Genomic DNA, 19,371 nt, shown 5'->3' on the forward strand with positions numbered 1-19,371 from the left:
ATAAGTAAAATTGACTTGTGACTTGGTCACAGCCCTCAGTAACACTGCTTGCTCGACCGTAACGACGGGGGTTCCGTGTCTACCGGTCCGTTGGTAATCTATAATTCTCTGTATCATCGTAGCTGTCGGCTTCAGTATTTTGGTAAGTCACATGCCCAAACGTCGGCAACCTAACATTACATCCACAAAGAGTTCATGTAAAAGAGTTTAATATAATCAACCATAAAAAACGTGGTATTTTGAAACCTCGGATAACAAATTACAGTTCACAATACAAAAGACGTCAAGCGAATCGCGTTCAGCGAGCAGCAGGGTACACTTTGATTGCCCGGCCGCTGACTTCATGATTGTTGAGCCTCCGACACGCGTTGTAGGCCGCTTCGGCGGTATGATAACGCACCAGAGCCTGGCCTTTGGATTTCCCATTCTCCATTTTCATTTCGACAAATGCAACATTTCCTGCGGAAGAGTCAAATGGTACCGCATATCAGAGTTGGGCTACAAAATTTCCAGATTTTATCAGAATTAAAATAACTGTCAAAATGACTGAACCTGCACAAATACCGAATTAGTTAAGATATACAACAAAATCAAGTTCTTTCATTTCGGATAGCATAAGCATGAGAATAACTAATGTCTGTACACCAGGGCTAGTTGGTTTCGCACAACACAGTTATCTTGTTGCATTTTCGGAAAAACCTTGAATTATATTAAAATTAGATTACTGCCATCTCAGTCAAGTCTAATAAGACAAGAACTATCCCATTTTTTTTAGTCAATCAACAGAAAATCTCACATCAAGCCGGTAATTTGGGATTTCAGCCGGAAATATGACCTCTTTTTTCTCTTTTCAGATTTCCAAGATATGGTAACCCTAATCCAGAAACTATACAAAAGCGTAATGGTATATTCCACAGCTGCAACACCAATGGGTTGTGGGTTCGCGTCCGACCGAGGTCGACTCCAGAATTCCTACCCAAGTGTTGGAGGTTTATTGATAGGCAGCAACGGAATCAAAATAAAGAAAATCGGCCAGGTGTAAATGACCATTGTAGTAGACAAACACCATGAATACCGTGAGAAATAGAACAAAATTATTATCCTTTGGAAATGGCGCCACGTGCACGACTTGACCACCTTGTCTACTTGTCTAGTCATTACTTAGCTCGATTTAAGCATCAAGTAACCTAAATAGAATAGAGCTTCGAGTGATGATCCTCATCGAGTAGCTATTTACACAAAAATAACCTAAATCGTGTTTGGGCCACAAATTGCAGATCTCTTTTAGTCGTGGCTTCTGAAATCTTAGTGGTCCACGCAACTGCCCACAGAGCTGGTACCTGGTTTAGAGCATTACAAACGTGGACACACGGTCATCTACGAAATACTTCCCCATTTTCATAGATCTCGAGTCGGTTTTGATTACATGAACGACTGACTGGAGGTGTTTTGTTATTATGTTATCTGATTAATTCTACTTCAGCTTTTTAGGCAAAAATACGTACTAAAATACTTTTCCTACAGTTCTTGTCAGGGCTGTAATGAAACATTGGAACTTCGAAGAATAGGAAAGTTACCCCATTATTGGTTTTCGTCTATCAGTCAGTCCCGAATTACACTTTTAGAGCTAAATTTTTGTGAGTTGACTAAAAGAAGTCATTTCTCCCAACTGACTCCAATAGAGCCGTTTTCACAGGCCATCACCCCCTTCGTTATTTTCGCTCCCCTGGACCGCCAAATCTCCCCCCTGGGGGGCGATATCGCCCACGTTGGGAACCACTGCTCTAGAGTCTAGTCACTGACTTGGACTAGGACTACTGTCTGCTGTGTAAAACTGTAACCCTTGATAGGTAGTATCACAGCATAAGAAAGATGTAGATGTAGTCCAGAGCTACCCCTGGGCACAACAGCGCAAACGACATATCTGTGAAATCGCGAGCAATCTACAGCATTGACACAAAGTGCAATGATATATGTATGGCTGTAAAAAGATACCAAATAATCTTCAATGAAGTATAGAACTGAGATTAGATTCTTTGTGGTCGCATAAAAGGTACATATTTCAACTTCAAACATCATTCATACTGTCCAGACGTCATAATGAGTGATACTCGGCGTCTAATACTCGATTCAGAATGGAACGACTCGTGTACGCAAGTTTCCCAGTCCTATTTAAAAGTCAAAGCAATGCCATCTCAGTAACAATGTAGAATTTCTACACGATCATACAGAGAGCAAAAAGGCAAATAACACATCATCGATGGCAACATATTATACCATGTGAGGTCAAAGCCGGTAGATACACTTACAGAGTCGCGATTATCCAAGTACCACACACTGTAACGCCATACAGTATGGATGAGATGCAAAGTTCGAATATGCAAGGATACACCGTCAGTTCAACCATGACCACGCCTATTTCATGGGATTTTGTGACAATGCTGTGGGTTGGTTACGATTCACAAATATGTCATTTCTATTAATGTGCATACCGGTATTTGGTTCGTGGGGTTGTGATCAGTGTTTCCCTCTAATTTTTCATGAGTCCGCGCGGTACCTTGGACAACAGCAGGTAACAACGAAAAAAGGGTCAGCACTTAGGCTTACTTGTGCGCAGCTTAGATTTTCCGTGCGCAGAGACCATGTCAGCACTGCGCAGCCAAGAGGGAACAGACTCTAGTCACGATTTTTGGTGACTCGACTTGACTCGAGTCATTTTTTCAGATACGACACGACTCGAACCGAATCATATGACTCAAGACTAACTAGGACTGCCAAGACAGACATTTCATTGTAGCTTTGAAGAGCAGTAAAGTCACCATATGATTGGAAAATAGTCCCACAAACTGTTAGGACTGAGGAAAATCACGATATTACGATTGTGAGCAATTCTATATCACTCGATAAGAGTTGAAAAAAGTGGGTTGTCCCGGATTGAACTCAAAACTGAACACAGCAACTTGAACTCGGACCACAACCCTATGACTTGGACTTGACTCGGTGGTGAATTGAAAACGACTCGACTTGACTCGAGTCAAAACGATAAAAGTGAGATTGACTCGCGACTCGGAACCTTGTGACTTGGTTACAAACCTGGATGTTTCGTATGCTGCGATACGGCCAATCCATGTTTACAGCCTTCTACAGTAGAAAGTAGTAACAAAATCTTGATTCACGCCAACATATCAACTCTCAGTAGCAAATTACTCTCTTACTACTCGACTCATTAGAATACTCCATCCAGATTCAAGCACTAGTTATCCTACGACACAGTCGGAGTTGACGTACCTGTTTCCGAAAACAACTCCTTTACATCCTTCCAGGAAAGGCTATACGGAAGATTGACGGCACTAACAATGCAGTCACTGTTGTGAGAAGAAACATCAATTTTTGTGGACACTACAGACGGCCTGTATGCGTTCCTGCGAGAAAAAGGTCAAACATCACCCAGTTGATGCGCGCTGGCGAAAGCATGATAACAGATACCTGTCTCTGTCCAGCTCTGAATGTCTGTGTTCATAAGCGCCCCGGTCCATGCTCGGAACGTCGCGATAACGTGGTGGGTCCAGCCTGGAGCTGCCCATATCCACACCTAAATTGTTAATACGACACATAATAAGACAGTGTCTTAATAAAGATTCAGAGTGGTGTGTATCGTGATCCGACATTATCATTACTCGATTACAATTACTACGTCGAGTTGTACTGCAGTCTAGGTGACGCAGGTACCCATTTGCTTTCTGTAGACCAGCACGCGAGGACCTTCTGGTATGTTTGCATCAATAAACTCTTCAAGTTAGTGCATTACATCAAGCATTGGGTTTTGAACCTTACTCCCTCTTTCAAGAGATTACGATTTCATACGATTTTGTGTCCATGCTTGAGCAAACCACATTCGCCATGCAGCTGAGCCAGTTTAGGGAAGATACAAACGAGGTCAAAGAGCAACTTGAAATACTGAGAAGAGATTTATGGAGGTGCAGTTAATTATATATTCAAGTTGAAATGAACCCAAATTGCATATCGACAATTGTACGGTACCGCCAAATATGACGTCACCAGGATACTGATGATTAGCAAATACTTTTAACAATAATACTTTCGATGAAATTCAATAGCTCTGCACCTTCAAAATCACTGTATCATCGATTAACCGGGATTTGAATACAGTTTTCAAAATTATGTTCATAATCTCGAAGACCGAGTTAATAAATGTTATTATGAATGTACTTTTGAAAGCTCACATAAAATGTGCATCCGGTTTGAAATTTCTTGTACCAAATTGTTCAGAGTCAGAGTCTGAACGTTTAAAATCATTTCACTTGTTATTTTATCGACGGATTTTTTCAAACGCCGTCAGTGGCAATACCCAACTGCCAGCACCATCGGCAGACAATCTCTGGGCCATGGATTTCGAAAATTGAATAATATAGTCATATTGAAATAAGCCCGAACACAGGGGTAATCATTGGAAACTAGTTGAGAATTTGAAAGAACATTATAAATCAATTGTATACTAGTTGCTGACGATTACCGCTGGCGAAGTGTCGGCCAAAAATATTCGGGTTCATTTCAATACGAGCATGTTATTCAATTGCACATTGAAGCTCTGTACCTCCATAAAGCAATTTCTTGCATGAACCACCGAGGGTGGGGTAGGGTACAGAAACCCTAGGATAATAACGTACTTGGACGGTCGTAGGACAGGGAGCTTCGCCCTGTATACCTGCTGGCTCCAATCTGCGCCTTTGTGATGCCGGAACTCAACGAATCAAAGGGAGATTCTAAATGGGTACGAAGGCGAACTAGTAGAGAAACTCACGGATTGCAACGGGAGATGAGCGAAATTTACCATAAGGGTTGGATGAACTCGTCTTAGAGTATAAGTCTCTTGGGATATCACCACCGTTCCTCGAATCTCCTGACCAAAGCAAATAAAATGCATTAGGACAATTAAATTACCGATTCAAACTCGGCGGGGGGCATGGCAGAGTAACCCGATGTCTCAGCGGTAGTGACGTTATGAAGTTCATCACAAAATGTCAGGTTCAACAATCATCACAGACATCGTTTCAACTCGCAAGCCGTTGTGGACGATGGACTACTGAAATTACATGGTACTAAAAAGACAGTAGAAATAGGAAATTAATTTTTCCATAACTTTGTAAAGCAACATAAAATTGCACATTAAGCAGGGCTAGGCGCAAGGATTCTAGTACTTCAATCTGAATCTAGTGTCAAGTCTAATCATTGGAGGCGAATAGTGAGCAATGATTTCTCCGATTACTGAAATCCAGGGTTGTAATGACTCGAGTCAAATTTTTTTAAATGCGTAACACGACTCGACGCAATTTGTGTATTGACTCGACTTGTACTCTAGTCATTATGCATGACTCGAGACTATGACGGCCCAAGACAGACATTTCATTGTAACTTCGTAGTAGTATAGTAAAGTCACCATATTACTGGTATTTCGTCCATCAGTCCTGATCCTTGGAAAATAGGGCCAGAAACTGTTAAGACTGAGGAATATTACCATATTATTAACGCAAGCCATTCTATATCACTAACGCAGATTTAAAAAATGCGGGTTGAACCGAATTGAACTCAGAACTGTCCAGCGAACACAATGACTCGGGCTCAGCCTTCTATTCGCTGACTTGGACTCGGGCTTCAACTCGGTGCTGAATTGAAAATGACTCGACTTGACTCAAGTCAAAACTATAAGTGAGATTGACTTGCGACTCTGATCCTTGTGACATGGTTACAACCCTGTAGAACTGGCATGATATTTGTGACTTCGGACAAAAGGAATATATTTGAAGTTTCCATATTATTCATACTCGACTCGAAGCCTGATACCTAATTCAGACTCAAATCACTCGGCTACTAAATTTACCAGACCCTCTGTCCAGCAGCAATCTTCGACCAAAGTTCGAAACGATATGAAACATAAATCCAATAAGGCAAGCTCACCATGTCTACCGTACGAGTCAGATATGCCCGAAATATCCAAACCGGGACCTATTCCTTGCAGGCCGCTCGGCAGGATTTTTTCTGGCTTCAACGAGCTCTCTCTGTCCATCTTCACCACCATAGGCCGGTCGTACAGCAATTGTTTATTGAACATAGCTAGCAAGATACAGTCAAGGCGGCCAACCGGCAACAATATTTGGTAAAAATCACACACTGTTTGCAGAGACATTTCCCAAGCAACTATACCTTATTCAAAGTAATACTGGAGTAATCAAACCTTTCACAACCATGCTTGACACTGCCATTGGAGTATGGCCATTGGAGTTGAAACAATATTTCAGAAGTATTGACTTATGGGTCCAATTAAAGTCCACATCCCTGAGGCATCCAGCTGGACCAGGGCTGGGTAAATAAGTTGAGTACCCGGCTCTGAATTCAGTATTAATTGTAATGATTCGAGTCGAGAGCGCTGATATTTCGGGTACTAAAATTATACGCTCCGCCTCCCTGCCACCAAGTAGCTTTATCAACGAGAACTACTGTTTTGACACTATTTTCCACCACAGAAGTATTGAAACCGCATGATCGTATTAAAACCTCGATTGATAGTATCGCAGCATAGGAAGCTATGTAGAACAAAGCCACTCGCATTCGTAGAAATGGCATATCTATGGCCGACGAATATCAATTTAGCTTCAATGCATTAATAAGTGGGAATGTTTTCTGCATAGTTGCTGAGAGGCACATTCTTGAAATTCCTGAATCATTGTCACGAGTGTTACGTGAATGCTTGCTGCAACTTGAAGCCTAATGCTTGATTCTGAATCGAATCACTAGGGTACCTGATTTTGGCCAGTCCAACCCAGGAGAATACACATTCTAGTCATGAGATAAACCAAAATCAATTAAAAAAGGTTAAACTAGTTAGGAAATGACTTCACCAGCAATCATCAGAGTTACGTGAATAAATTTCCCGAATATATGACCACTTTTTCGGATTCGTAAACATGGGGGCGAAAGTTTGTGTTCAAACTGATAAGGGCGCAATGAATCGTTAAAGGTTGAGAACCACTCATCTAGACTATTAGAGTTCTCAGGGAGAATGAAGAAAATATGGGTTTCCAGAACTACAATAAACACCCGTTGTCCTGCTAGTTATTTTTTACTTGGGCGTACTTTGATTGTGAATGATTGAACTTGACATGGACATATTTTTCAAATTACTGTCACCGATTAGAAGACCCAGTCGAAACGCACCACATTATGATTGCGGCAGAAGACGTAAGCTTTTACCAGCAATATCGACAGACCTATAATCAAAAAAGTACAGAGCAGACTTATTCGAACATTCTGCAAAGGATACAGATGGCTTGCACCGCTTCCAGCTCCGTGTCAAATGTGATGTTGGCCATGCCGCGGCTTTTGTTATCGTTGTCCAATAACAGATCGATTTTCATCACGTTGCCGGCCAGAGAGAAAACCTCCTTCAGTTTCGGATACGTCACGGAATAATCCAGCTGAACATAGAGCATAAATTAAACCCTCCGTCACTTTCATAAATGGGGCAATTCGTGTGTTTGCTGCTGATATGTGTGGTTTATTAGTCTGGCATGGCTAAACCAGACCTGGACAAGCGGACAATTCTAGTTGTCTAATTTGAGCAATGTGTCTATGCCAATTTTAATTCCAATCTAATTTCTGGTCTTACTGAAAATGTTACAGGAGGTCAGGAGATTTGTATAGTGCGAAATAAGTCAAGCTTGCTGATACGGACATTTGTCGTTCTCATTTTTATGACAAGAAACTCTGATCTGATGCGAACTGGATTGGATTCAATTCCAAGTTTTTGTTAATTTAGTAATTCTAATTCTAATCGAATTTGGAAAAGCAGAGGGTCGAGTCCGAGTCATAGTGTTATGACTCAAGTCCGAGTCCCAAGTCATTGAGTCTAGTGTTCAGTTTCGAGTTAAGTCTTGTTAAACCCACTTTCGACAACTTTGCTTGGTGATATCGAATGCTTTGCATTCATAATATACTGATTTTCCTCACTTTTAGACAAAATACCAATAGTGTGGTAACTTAACCATTCTTCGAAATCACAATGAAATACGTAGGTCTTGCCTGTTCGAGTCATATGACTTGGTAAGACTCATACACAAATTGACTCAAGTCGAGCCGAGTCATTTTTCGTATTTTTATAAAATGATTCGAGTCTAGTTGCCAAAAAATCACGACTCGAGTAATTCCAACCTTTATACATAGACGACTTCAATTGGATAGAGATATAAATTGTTCCAAAAGACATATGTCATGTGCATTGAGGTGGGTCACTGGACATTTTCAAAACGAAATTTGGTGTCCCGACCACATATGGTTGGGAACCCGTCATTTACAAACCATCAATCATAACAACGCGCGCTTACGTTGGCTACAAAAACCGTTCTTCCCAGCGGTGCGCCCCCGGTGATATCCATCAGCCTATCCACGCTTGCGGGCGCATTTCGTTCCGACAGTCTGGGTAGATCACGTGGTTCGGGGGGTAGCAAGCTTGGATGACCCACATCTCTCCTTGACGAGTGACCGATGTCTCTCAGTGGCGGAATCCCTTGAGCAGGCACGCTCATCTGGGACATCCTAAAACCCGGATCGCTTGGAGGATGTTTGCTATTAGCGTCGCGTCTCAGAGCTTTCGAAAGATTGTCGCCAAAGAAGTCCTAGAATTAGAACACCGTGAGATATCCAAAGATAGTGAGTTTCACAAACTGTGTATTTTGTTTATGGTTTAAAAGTATGACTGGTCAAAATGATTCGGGTACTCGAATGTAAATCGTGTATTAATTCTCATGATTCAAGACGAGTAGAGAGAGATGATTTTCACAAGTATTGGAATAATACGCTTCTTGCAACTAAGAAGTTTTGATAGTATATTCCACTCAACGCCTTGAAACCTTGATTGGTCGTATCGCAGATTACGAAAAATAATAAATTGTCTTCAAGGATTCAGAACTGGCATTATATTCTTTGTAACCACATAAAATATACATTAGGGCTGTTCAAAAATAACCTTTTTTCCTGAATCTTGCGGGTTACTTGATTAAATCATTAGGTTGCCTTAAAAAATGACGCACACCAAATTTGAATTCATTCCAACCAATATTCGCGGATTTCGTAGAGTTTGAAAATTTTGAATTTGCCTAAAAATGTAAAAAAAAAAATTTTCAAATTTTGCTGCCAACCCCATGAAATTGTTGCGCTGTCTTCAAAAACGATGCAAAACAAATTTGACTCAATTCGAAGCCGTAGAAGTGGAGTTATTTCAGTTTTTCTTTGATAATTCTGGGATTATCCTTGATTGGTGGATCATCCCAGAAATATCATCAAAAAACTTGAATAACTCGGCTTCTGCAGCTTGGAATTGAGTCAAATTTGTTTTGCACCGTTTTTGAAGACAGTGCAACAATTTCATAAGGTTGGAAGGAAATTTGGAAAAAAAATTTTTTTTGCATTTTTAGGCAAATTCAAAATTTTCAAACTCTACGAAATCCGCGAATATTGGTTGGAATGAATTCAAATTTGGTGTGCGTCATTTTTCAAGGCAACCTAACGATTTAATCAAGTAACCCGCAAGATTAAGGAAAAAAGGTTATTTTTGAACAGCCCTAATATACATATTTCAACTTTCCAAATGATCCATACTGTTACGACGTGATAGTGATAGGGTGATAGCCTTACTTGATTCAGAATTGAATTATTCGGGTACTCGAGTTTCCCCAGCACTATCGAAACAATGCCATCTCAGTAACAATGTAGAATTTCTACACGATCATACAGAGAGCAAAAAGGCAAATAACGCATCATCGATGGCAACATATTATACCATGTGAGGTCAGAGCCACTAGGCACAATAACAAAATAACGATTGGGGGGTGGGCAAAGTCAAGTACCCGAGTGATTTGATTCCGAATCAAGTATTAGACTTCGAGTCAAAGTCGAACATTCCAGTATCCCCCACCGTAACGTCATGCATGGACAATGTGGAGAGTTAAAATATGTAACTTTCATGTGACCGCAAAGAAAATAACGGCATATAATTCACCACATCGAGATAATTCGGTAGTTTAGTGACCATACCTATTTCATTGCACTTTGCGACGATGCTGTGGGTTGATTACGAATTCACAAAAATGTTACCTCCATTAGCATAGCTTTGTACAACATGTTTCGGATGCTGTGCTATGATCAGAGGGTTCACGGTTCAACAGTGGGGAAAACCTATGGAAACTACAATTCTCGTCGATATTATTTCAATGGATAGTGGATATCATTGTGCCCAGATCTAGATGACCTTTGTAAAGGTCGTATCGCATCTCCTTCATTAAAGTATCTCGATGGCGCAGGAGAAAATAAATCTGCTCTCTCTCTCTCTCTAATCATCACACAAAATTCCACAGTGAACTCTCAACAATACGGATTTCAGATATATTCGCGTTCAGCACAAATTTTGAAATATCGAATATTGTAAATAAAGACTTTACGGTATCTGAAACGTGCATTTTGCATCCAACCTGCCACGCAAACAGAGGTTGAAGCACCCGATCAAGTCATTTGTTTGCCAAGGATACCACCACATTGAACAACAACAGTGGGGCTGTCACACTATTACGCGACTCAGGCGTGTCGTTCAGTGTTATAAACATTAATCAAAGATAACGAAAAACATCAGAACGGAACAGACAATCCATTCACGACATCGACATGGAGAAGCCATCGAAAAATGGGTGCCAATACGCAATACCAGTTGGAGTACTTTTACAGTAGCGGGAAAGCGGGAGAATGAAAATCAGAGGCCACTTTCGAGCTGGAATTTTTTGTTTTAGTTGCAAGCTACACAATGATGTTACTTCAATCCATATTGAACTGCCCATAGACGGGAAGCATGAAATTTATATGTCATCGAGAAACTCACTTCCTTGACCACCAGATTTCTGTCACCGAGCTTATGCCCCTTCATTTTGTCTACAGCCTGCTGTGCGATCTCTTTGGTTTTGAACTCCACAATCCTGTCATCATATGTGTTCAAATCAGTAAGTCATCAAGCAATCAAGTCGATACATAGTGACAAGAATAAAACGCCAATTACAACAAAACATAGCTCGCAGATATGTAAAACAGGATTTTTAGACAATTTTATGATTGGATTCTCAAATTCTCAATTGTCGAGATGAGGGAACAGCTTCAACGAGCACCAGACTCCAAAAATGCGATACCAAGAATCAAAGAACCGAACAAGAATACCCTCGATTCAAAATTAACAAAAATTCAAGTACAAAAAATGTAAGTTCTTACCCATATCCCTGCAGTCCCCGACCGAGCATTTACAGGAAGACAAAAGAGAAAAAACAACGTCGTTAGCAACGAAAAAGACATGGTATCATCACAAATGTCAAGTCTGCCGATTACAGAACTTTTACAAACCCACAAACACACCACCTTCCAGCACGAACCCAGGAATACCCACAAAAATCCGTAAGATAAATAGGGCTGCAAAGTGCCATGACTTCACGATCATAAATGAAGCGGAAAAGAATCAGATTGACCAAAATGAATCCTCTAAGAACGCGGGACTACTGAAGCGGAAATGAATACAACTCATATAGAACATGGCAAAACAAATGGCAATCGATATTGCAATAATAATACCATAATATTAAGATTGCATTTCTAAGTTTGTACTCCAAGATCCACAACAGTGCAGGACAGCACTGACCCGTGGATCAAACACGCTACTCGATATTATGATAGCAAGCAAGAGACAGTAAGCAATGCCAACCTGAAAATTTCAACACAGAACAAAAATATTCGAGTCTCACCTTGGACTTCCCTTGTTCGTCAGTCATCAGCTCTACGTATGTTACCTCGCCAACTAGAAGAGATACCGGCTCGGATTCAAACATACAACATACAACAGCACAAAAAGAAAGTGTGTCGGAAGTTGACCAAGCGACCGCATGTGACGAATAAATTGCAATGGCCGCGGCAAGTTGTTTCGGACCGTAGAAGTACAACCGCAACCACAATCACAGCAATTGCAAGACTTCCACAGAACTTGGGGAAAAGAGTCACCGTATTCAAACAGATGGAGATGGCAACTGAACATTGTTTTACAATTGAAAATGTATCTCAAAGAAACAAAGACGATATAATCTATTGTAAATCATCATTTCCTGCTAACAACAAGCAGAATTGCTGATACGAAATAAAATTGATTGATTAGCCAAGAAATTGGAGTTTCCTCTACGGATTCAGCTCTAAAAATATAGCAATTCACAATAAGGACACTGTGAAGGGATGACCTTCATTCAAACTAGAATTAATGTACACAACCATTTAAACAATGGCATTCAAGGAAGAATTGTACTTCCTGGCTGCTGGATTCTACTAACATACAAGATTTTGTATGACAATGTGACAATTTCCAAACCAAACCAATGGTCTAAAAACAAGAAAATACCAATCAAGGGAAGTACCGAGCATATGATTTTCAAGCAATCGAGTGAGTGCACCATGTCAAAGGCGCCAGCAGTCGCACATTTCATTGTGCACAAAATCTCGTCACAAAACCAAATCATGACACAACCTACAAAAGCCTTCGATTATGTGGATGGGCCCGTCGGGTACTAATCAGGCAATTACTGCCCACATGATCTTTTCATGCCCTGGAAATTACTATTTTCAGAAGGGATCAAATAAAAGACCATTTTTCAATGAAAGAGCAGTCAAATCATGCATGTGAATATCAGTTTGACAGAACATTTCAGACCTGTGTAAGGTAAAGCCTATGGCCGCATATGGCATCTGCAACAAATTGTAATGAATACAAATATCTTCCATATATATACCATTGGCAATTCTTTTGTCAAGCTCCAGACTCTGTAGTGAAGGGAAGAATGAGAAACTAGAACACAGTTGCATTTGGCCTGTGCCACCAAATTGCAATGACACAGTTCTAGGAAATATGAACATTATCTAGAAGCAGTGCTTCCCAAACTTCTTGTATGCTTGCACCATTTCGAGCTGATTACAAGTTTATAGTACCGAGATCAGTTTGGCACAAATTGTACATGAATTTGGCATGCTGATTTGGTACGGAATTTTCTAAAACCCTGACAAGACTTGACAATTATCAATGTCTGACACAGCAAATCGCGCCGAGCGTGGGAATTTCTTCAGGGATTCGTTATATTTGAACATGAAACTTCTTCCAGTTGCTATAACATGAGCTTTGCGAGCTTTTAGGAGTATATGAATCCCTCCTGGCTTGACTCGCGGTTGCAAAATGGTGATGATCGGTCAGATCGGTGCACGTCTTGAGCATGCGAAGCAAGAAATCGTGTATAATATATTGTTTATGCCAGTGGTCGGGAACCTATGGCTCGCGAGTCATATATGGCTCTTCGCCAAATAATTATTTTTACACTGAATTGAACAATATCGCAGCGACTTGTTAGTAAATTTTCATCACGGCTAGAATAATTATTCTCGTGGCATGGCAAACATGTCTTTGAGAGGTAAAGACAATGCAGTTTCAGGTTTAGGGGCTCGGACCCCTCTTTTCAAAATCCTCAAATTTAAGTTACTGTCGCGCCGGCGACCAGTATAATCACTCGCGAATTCTGTGCACCTGACTCGCAATCTTGGATTGTGCGATACGTTAATTAATGAAAGAGAATAGCAGATATCGCGACGCCGATATCACAATACAGTTTTCAAATACACATCGTCTTCCTGATCTACGGCGCGAAATGAACTGCCGTGGACGTGCGACATTCACAATTACATACAATATCATTGCTATCCACGTTCTTGATTGGTAAGTAGATCTGTAGTACCGGTGAAAAAATGTAGGCGTGTAGCGCAACGTTATATGTTTCCGCCGAATACTTTGAGAACTGCTTGCCTCCCCTGACCCCACGCCACTAATGTATCACAGCTTAGAGTGATTAGGCTTATATACTGCTGTAGTGAAGTGACCATGTTTGGCTCCACCTACACATGTGATCATGGATTCTCGCATTTAAAAGGAGCATCACGACGGACCTATACGTTCTCGTAATTCAAGTTCCGTGTATACCAAATAAGGCATCCAGCATGATTGGTACATATTTTTACAGAGAAAATGTGGCGCACACGACGAATCCCATGTAGTGAGTTCGAATTAGTGCTACCATGACGTCACGAATTTTCAACTGTGACGTAACAGTTGATTGGCATGTATGGCTCTTAGAGAGTTGAAATGGAAAAAATAGGGCCAATATGGCTCTTCGGACTAAAAAGGTTCCCGACCACTGGTTTATGCCATTAGCTCATTATTATACATCGAAGATTCTCAGTAACTGGGCTGGGACCATGAAACCCAACTTTACTTGGATACAAAACAAATTAGAAATATTGATTTAAATATTTTTATCAATTCATAAATTTATAGGTTCGAGTTACTCGCCTACCACTTGAGATGCTCCCGCGTACCACAGTTTGGGAGCCACTACCATATAGTATCACAATCAGTAAGTCAGGTTCCAGAATTGGCAATGAATTCTACAGACCAGTCGTGGACAAAATACGGCCACCCATAAAAAGGTCAAAATGAATTTTACATGAAAATTAAACATGCAAGTCCAAATATTGATCATACACCTTTGAAATAAACAGAGAATGGAACCACATGTACGCGTACCACCGGAAAAACAGCAACACAAGTGCGCTGTGATCCAAATATCATTTATTCCAAAACCCAATAACGCGACGTAACCTAACAAAGAGCATTTGAAGTAATTCTCAATGATACGCCTCTTTCACAACTGGTGACTTGAATGAAATCATACAATATACTCATACTAGAAAGACACTCTGTCAAGTAAATTGAGACATTGTCAGGGAGATCATATTTTTGCAATATCTTACTGTTATTCTCACACACACCTTATAGACTTAAACTATGATCCGTTTTCCACATCCAATTGGAAATGACGAAAATAGCCTGAATGTGATGCCGTATTGATGCATGTTTTGAAGCAATCTAATCCATGTTATAACAAGCTAAATATTGTTAATTGTCCGTGTACTGAAACTGTGCAACCATTTCTCTCAATTGGAAGGACAAAATTGACCATACACAATTACTGTCCAAAAGGCGTCCATTAAAACGCATCAGAAACAAGCCAGTATGGTACAGATTACAGAGCAAAGTTCTCCAATATCTGCCCATAGTATGAAGAATCCACGAGAAAACACTTACAAAAAATTATCCTAATTACCTTCATCTCTGAAAAGATCCTTCAGTGTCTGCCATTTTTCCTCGTATGGAATGTTGCTGATAAATACTCTGTTGAAAGGTGGGCTTTTATTTCCTCCCGGTCTCCTGCCGAGGACATCGACGTTGTATGGCGCGGGGCGGCTTCGTTCCCGATCACGGAATCTGTCAGCCATTTTGACTATTGTACTGGTATACGGTATCCTTAAGAACAGATTTCACAGTTATTGGTACTAACGCGTTTTTCGTCATCGCTGTGCGAAAAATTACCAATAAGTCTGGAGCACGGATTGCGGCAAAACTTCGGAGATAATCACGGCGCAGACTTTCGGGGCAACCACACTAGACGTGAAGTCACAGACTCACGAGTCACGATTAGAATTTTAGAAAAGGCTCAAGAGCTACAGCGTGGTCGTGGTCGGTGCTTTTTTCTGTCTTGACTCTCTTGACACGAAGCTTCCTTTTCCGCAACGTATACTAAAGTAACTAACCTACATATGGATGCGAAACACGTGACTGCACGGTTGGGCACAAGCGTCACTAGTCGCTTCGTAAAAAGATATAGCAATGGACCGCCGCGTACAGATTTTGACGGCATTGAACGTCTCGACTAGCTTCCACCACTTACGGTGGACATCGCCGCTCAGACCCCTCATAATTCGGCACTTCTTCGATGGCAGTCAGACATCGAAAAGTGTTCACCATGATCACCGATGAATGTTTTCCATGAACACGAAAAAAAAATTATAAACGTCAAAATATATTTTTTTTTGTGCCTTTCGAAAGACGAATGTTAGGGTTGGGGTGGGGGGTCTTAGGGTGGGGGAAAGGGGGATATTAGGGTTGTCGCAGGCGATATTAGTGTTAGGTTTGGTGGATGGGGATATTAGGGTTGGCGGAGGGGATATTAGTGTTAGGATTGGTGGATAGTAATATTAGGGTTGGGGTATGGGTTTAGGGTGGGGGAAAGGGGGATATTAGGGTTGGCGGAGGGGATATTAGTGTTAGGATTGGTGGATGGGGATATTAGGGTTGGCGGAGGGGATATTAGTGTTAGGATTGGTGGATAGTAATATTAGGGTTGGGGTATGGGTTTAGGGTGGGGGAAAGGGGGATATTAGGGTTGGCGGAGGGGATATTAGTGTTAGGATTGGTGGATGGGGATATTAGGGTTGGCGGAGGGGATATTAGTGTTAGGATTGGTGGATGGGGATATTAGGGTTGGGGTGGGGGAAAGGGGGATATTAGGGTTGGCGGAGGGGACATTAGTGTTAGGATTGGTGGATAGTAATATTAGGGTTGGGGGAGGGGGAGATAGCGTAGTCGTAACGATAAGCGCCCACCAATCTGGCGGACCCGGTTCGATTCCCGTCGGAGGTTTATGTGGGCTCCTCTTCCCTCGCCGTTGCCGCTCTTACGGAGACAAAAAAGACCAACGAAAGAAAGCACTCACAAGGAATGGAAAGAACTAGTAGAAAGGACCGCGGCTTCAATAAGATCAACATCATCATTGGTTTATTAGCAATTTTATCAGTTCAATACACCACAAAAAATGCGATACAATGAATAGACAGGAAGATGTCGAAGCGACTTGGATTTGTCAATTGAATCGGACACCCACCTTGGCCTAGGCGTAGTAAAGAGGAGGCATGCACACTGAATGAAAGTAAAGAATACAGTATAGAAAAAGAAAGCGACAAGAAATAGGGCGGCATGTCATGGGAAGCGAGATCGATAGGTCAGTCGTGGTCCGGTAATCTTGAGGATGGACTGTATTTATTTAGTAGTAATTGCTTGTATTTCGACTTGAATGTGGACATGCTCGTCGACTGTCGGATGGCCGGCGGGATACTGTTCCACACATCAGGTCCGGCATATTTGATGGAGCGATGATCTTTTCGGTCGATCATATGATATTTGGACGACGTGGACGCGCGTGTGTTGTACTTGTGCGCTTTTGATTCAGAGGTAAAGAAGTCATTGAAATATTCGGGGCAACGACCGCAGTGAAACTGATACATAAACTTGGCGATTTCTAGTTTCCGCATATCTTCTATGTTTAGGACGCCGAATCTCTTCAGCAGCGACTTATTGGATGGGCAGCCTGGCCCCTTTGGGGCCCTAGCTATGATTCGGAGCACTTTATGCTGTAGTTTCTGCAGTGGCTTGAGTGCAGTTTTACTGGCAGCCCCCCAACAGAGGATGCCATAATGTAACTTCGATTGGATTAAGGATTTAAAGAGTATCAGGAGAACCCATGCTGGCATGAAGCGCCCAAGGCTGTAGAACAGGCCGCACTTCGGTGATAATTTAGTTTCTAGGGATTGAATATGACTCTTCCAGGACATGTTCGAGTCCAGTAAAACTCCGAGATATTTGGCATTATCTGTGTTGGAAACGGGCTGACCAGCGATATTAACGGTTAGGTTATTTTTTGAATTGACTGTCAGCAATTGCGATTTCGAGGCGTTTATGCAAAGGTTGTTCTGGGCCGTCCACTCATGGACTTTGGGCATTTGGTCACTAGTCAGGGCATCCAGCTCTGCCGTCGAAGATGCGGAAGAGAGGAGGTGAGTATCATCAGCGAACAGTGTGGTGTTCAATGAGGAGGTTTCAAAAATGTCGTTGACATATAAGGTGAAAAGGACCGGTCCAAGTACTGAGCCCTGGGGCACACCACAGGTCACCGGGTGAGGAGAGGACAAGGTGTCTGAGATCGCAACCATTTGTTGGCGTCCAGTGAGGTAACTTTTCATGAGCTCAAATGAGCTCGAATGAGCTCGAAATGAACTGCGACATCGGGCACGGCTTCGATAAGATCAACATAGAAAAGAACTGCGACATCGGGCACTCTAGACCGAGGTGGAAATTAGATTAAAAGGATCGCAACTGCATGCGTGTCGTTCGACATCCTCCTATCTGCTCATTACATCGCATTTTGTCTTATCGCATGTACATTGTGTGTGACTTGTTCAGATGAAACATATAAACCAACGATTAATAATATGATATTATTACTATTAGGGTTGAGGTGGGGAATGTTAGGGTCCATTCATTACATTCAGCACCAATTACCATCCGTTCAAAAGATACATATTTTCCAATTGCCAAGACAGAAAGTATCGAATCTTTCATTCGAGCACGGGGTTAGATCGTTCTAGTACATTACAAAACTGATTCAAATATAAGCGAGTGATTAATATGATGCCTATTGAATCAATAGGTTACGTCAATTCACGCGGAGTCATCATTACAAACGATGGAAAAACATAAGCGGGTGAATTCAAGCCTGCAGGCTCGTGCCGCTAGGACATACTTTGCGATAGGTGATGCTGGAGCAAACTGATGATAATCAGTATGTTGATATTTCATCCTTTCGAATACACGAAAAGATTGCGATTGAACGAAAAAATTGGAAGGTATTGAAACGATATTTAGTAGTCGTTGAAACCGGACATTCGGACACCACACTTCCTGTAGCCATAAGACAATGTAAAGAGGCACTTACGTCGTTGTAGCCTTGTAGGATGGGCAGTTGGACACTGAATATAAAGTAACAGAAGTGATGGGATGATAGCCTAATGAAGTGGCATGTTTCGGAATGATGGGCCGATATATCAAATTGAGATTTGAATGTGGACGTTCTTGACGACTGTCGGGATGGCCTTCGAGGCTTTTAGCGATGTCTTTCCCAAACTTATTTCCACGGCGTATTTCAATATCGAATATATTTTACATATAGATAGAAAGTCTCGAATCGAGAGGTGAAGTCAATACACGCATTCATGGTTAACACGACCATATGGAATTAGAGAAATTCGGCGACGATCCATTTCAGAATTTGATAAATCAGATTCGCACTCGCTATCCTGTTTGAATTTATACTTATTTACATCCATGATTTACACTGTATTTTTTCGTTGGCTTTGCTACATTTATTATATTTCATTCGTTAACAAAACAATGCGTGAATTGTACCGTCTCCAGTGCTCCTCAGACAGACATGTGCATTGTGCATGGTGCAATGTGCATGCAGTGACATATAGTGGTATATTGATATCAGAGCAGGGGCTACCAACTCGAAA

The 19,371-nt window shown here is 41.4% G+C and overlaps 2 protein-coding genes across 5 annotated transcripts in view; one reads left to right on the plus strand and one right to left on the minus strand.

The window, feature by feature from the left end:
• Positions 1–19,371, plus strand: part of LOC145442888 (ribosome maturation protein SBDS-like) — a 397,416-nt gene that overhangs the window by 202,402 nt on the left and 175,643 nt on the right. The gene's annotated exons all lie outside the window — the stretch shown is intronic.
• Positions 193–15,789, minus strand: LOC145442835 (myelin expression factor 2-like). Of its 4 annotated transcripts, XM_080320853.1 has the most exons (12): positions 15,557–15,789; positions 15,291–15,490; positions 11,841–11,899; positions 10,943–11,038; positions 8,400–8,690; positions 7,340–7,493; positions 5,977–6,132; positions 4,853–4,921; positions 4,689–4,784; positions 3,487–3,592; positions 3,289–3,422; positions 193–459 (listed from the first exon to the last, which is right to left on the minus strand). In XM_080320853.1, the coding sequence occupies exons 2-12, from the start codon at positions 15,460–15,462 to the stop codon at positions 299–301; spliced, it is 1,494 nt and encodes a 497-aa protein (XP_080176979.1). In that variant the 5' UTR covers positions 15,463–15,490; positions 15,557–15,789; the 3' UTR covers positions 193–298. The 4 variants fall into 4 exon arrangements, with proteins under 4 accessions (XP_080176979.1, XP_080176981.1, XP_080176980.1 ...); XM_080320855.1 differs by lacking the exons at positions 11,841–11,899; positions 15,557–15,789 and having other exon boundaries at positions 10,943–11,036; positions 15,291–15,431; XM_080320854.1 differs by lacking the exons at positions 11,841–11,899; positions 15,291–15,490; positions 15,557–15,789 and adding an exon at positions 11,323–11,813 and having other exon boundaries at positions 10,943–11,036.

This window comes from Botryllus schlosseri, chromosome 7 (assembly GCF_051294905.1).
Source record: "Botryllus schlosseri isolate E-star chromosome 7, Bs_hap1, whole genome shotgun sequence".
Classification (NCBI taxonomy): domain Eukaryota; kingdom Metazoa; phylum Chordata; class Ascidiacea; order Stolidobranchia; family Styelidae; genus Botryllus; species Botryllus schlosseri.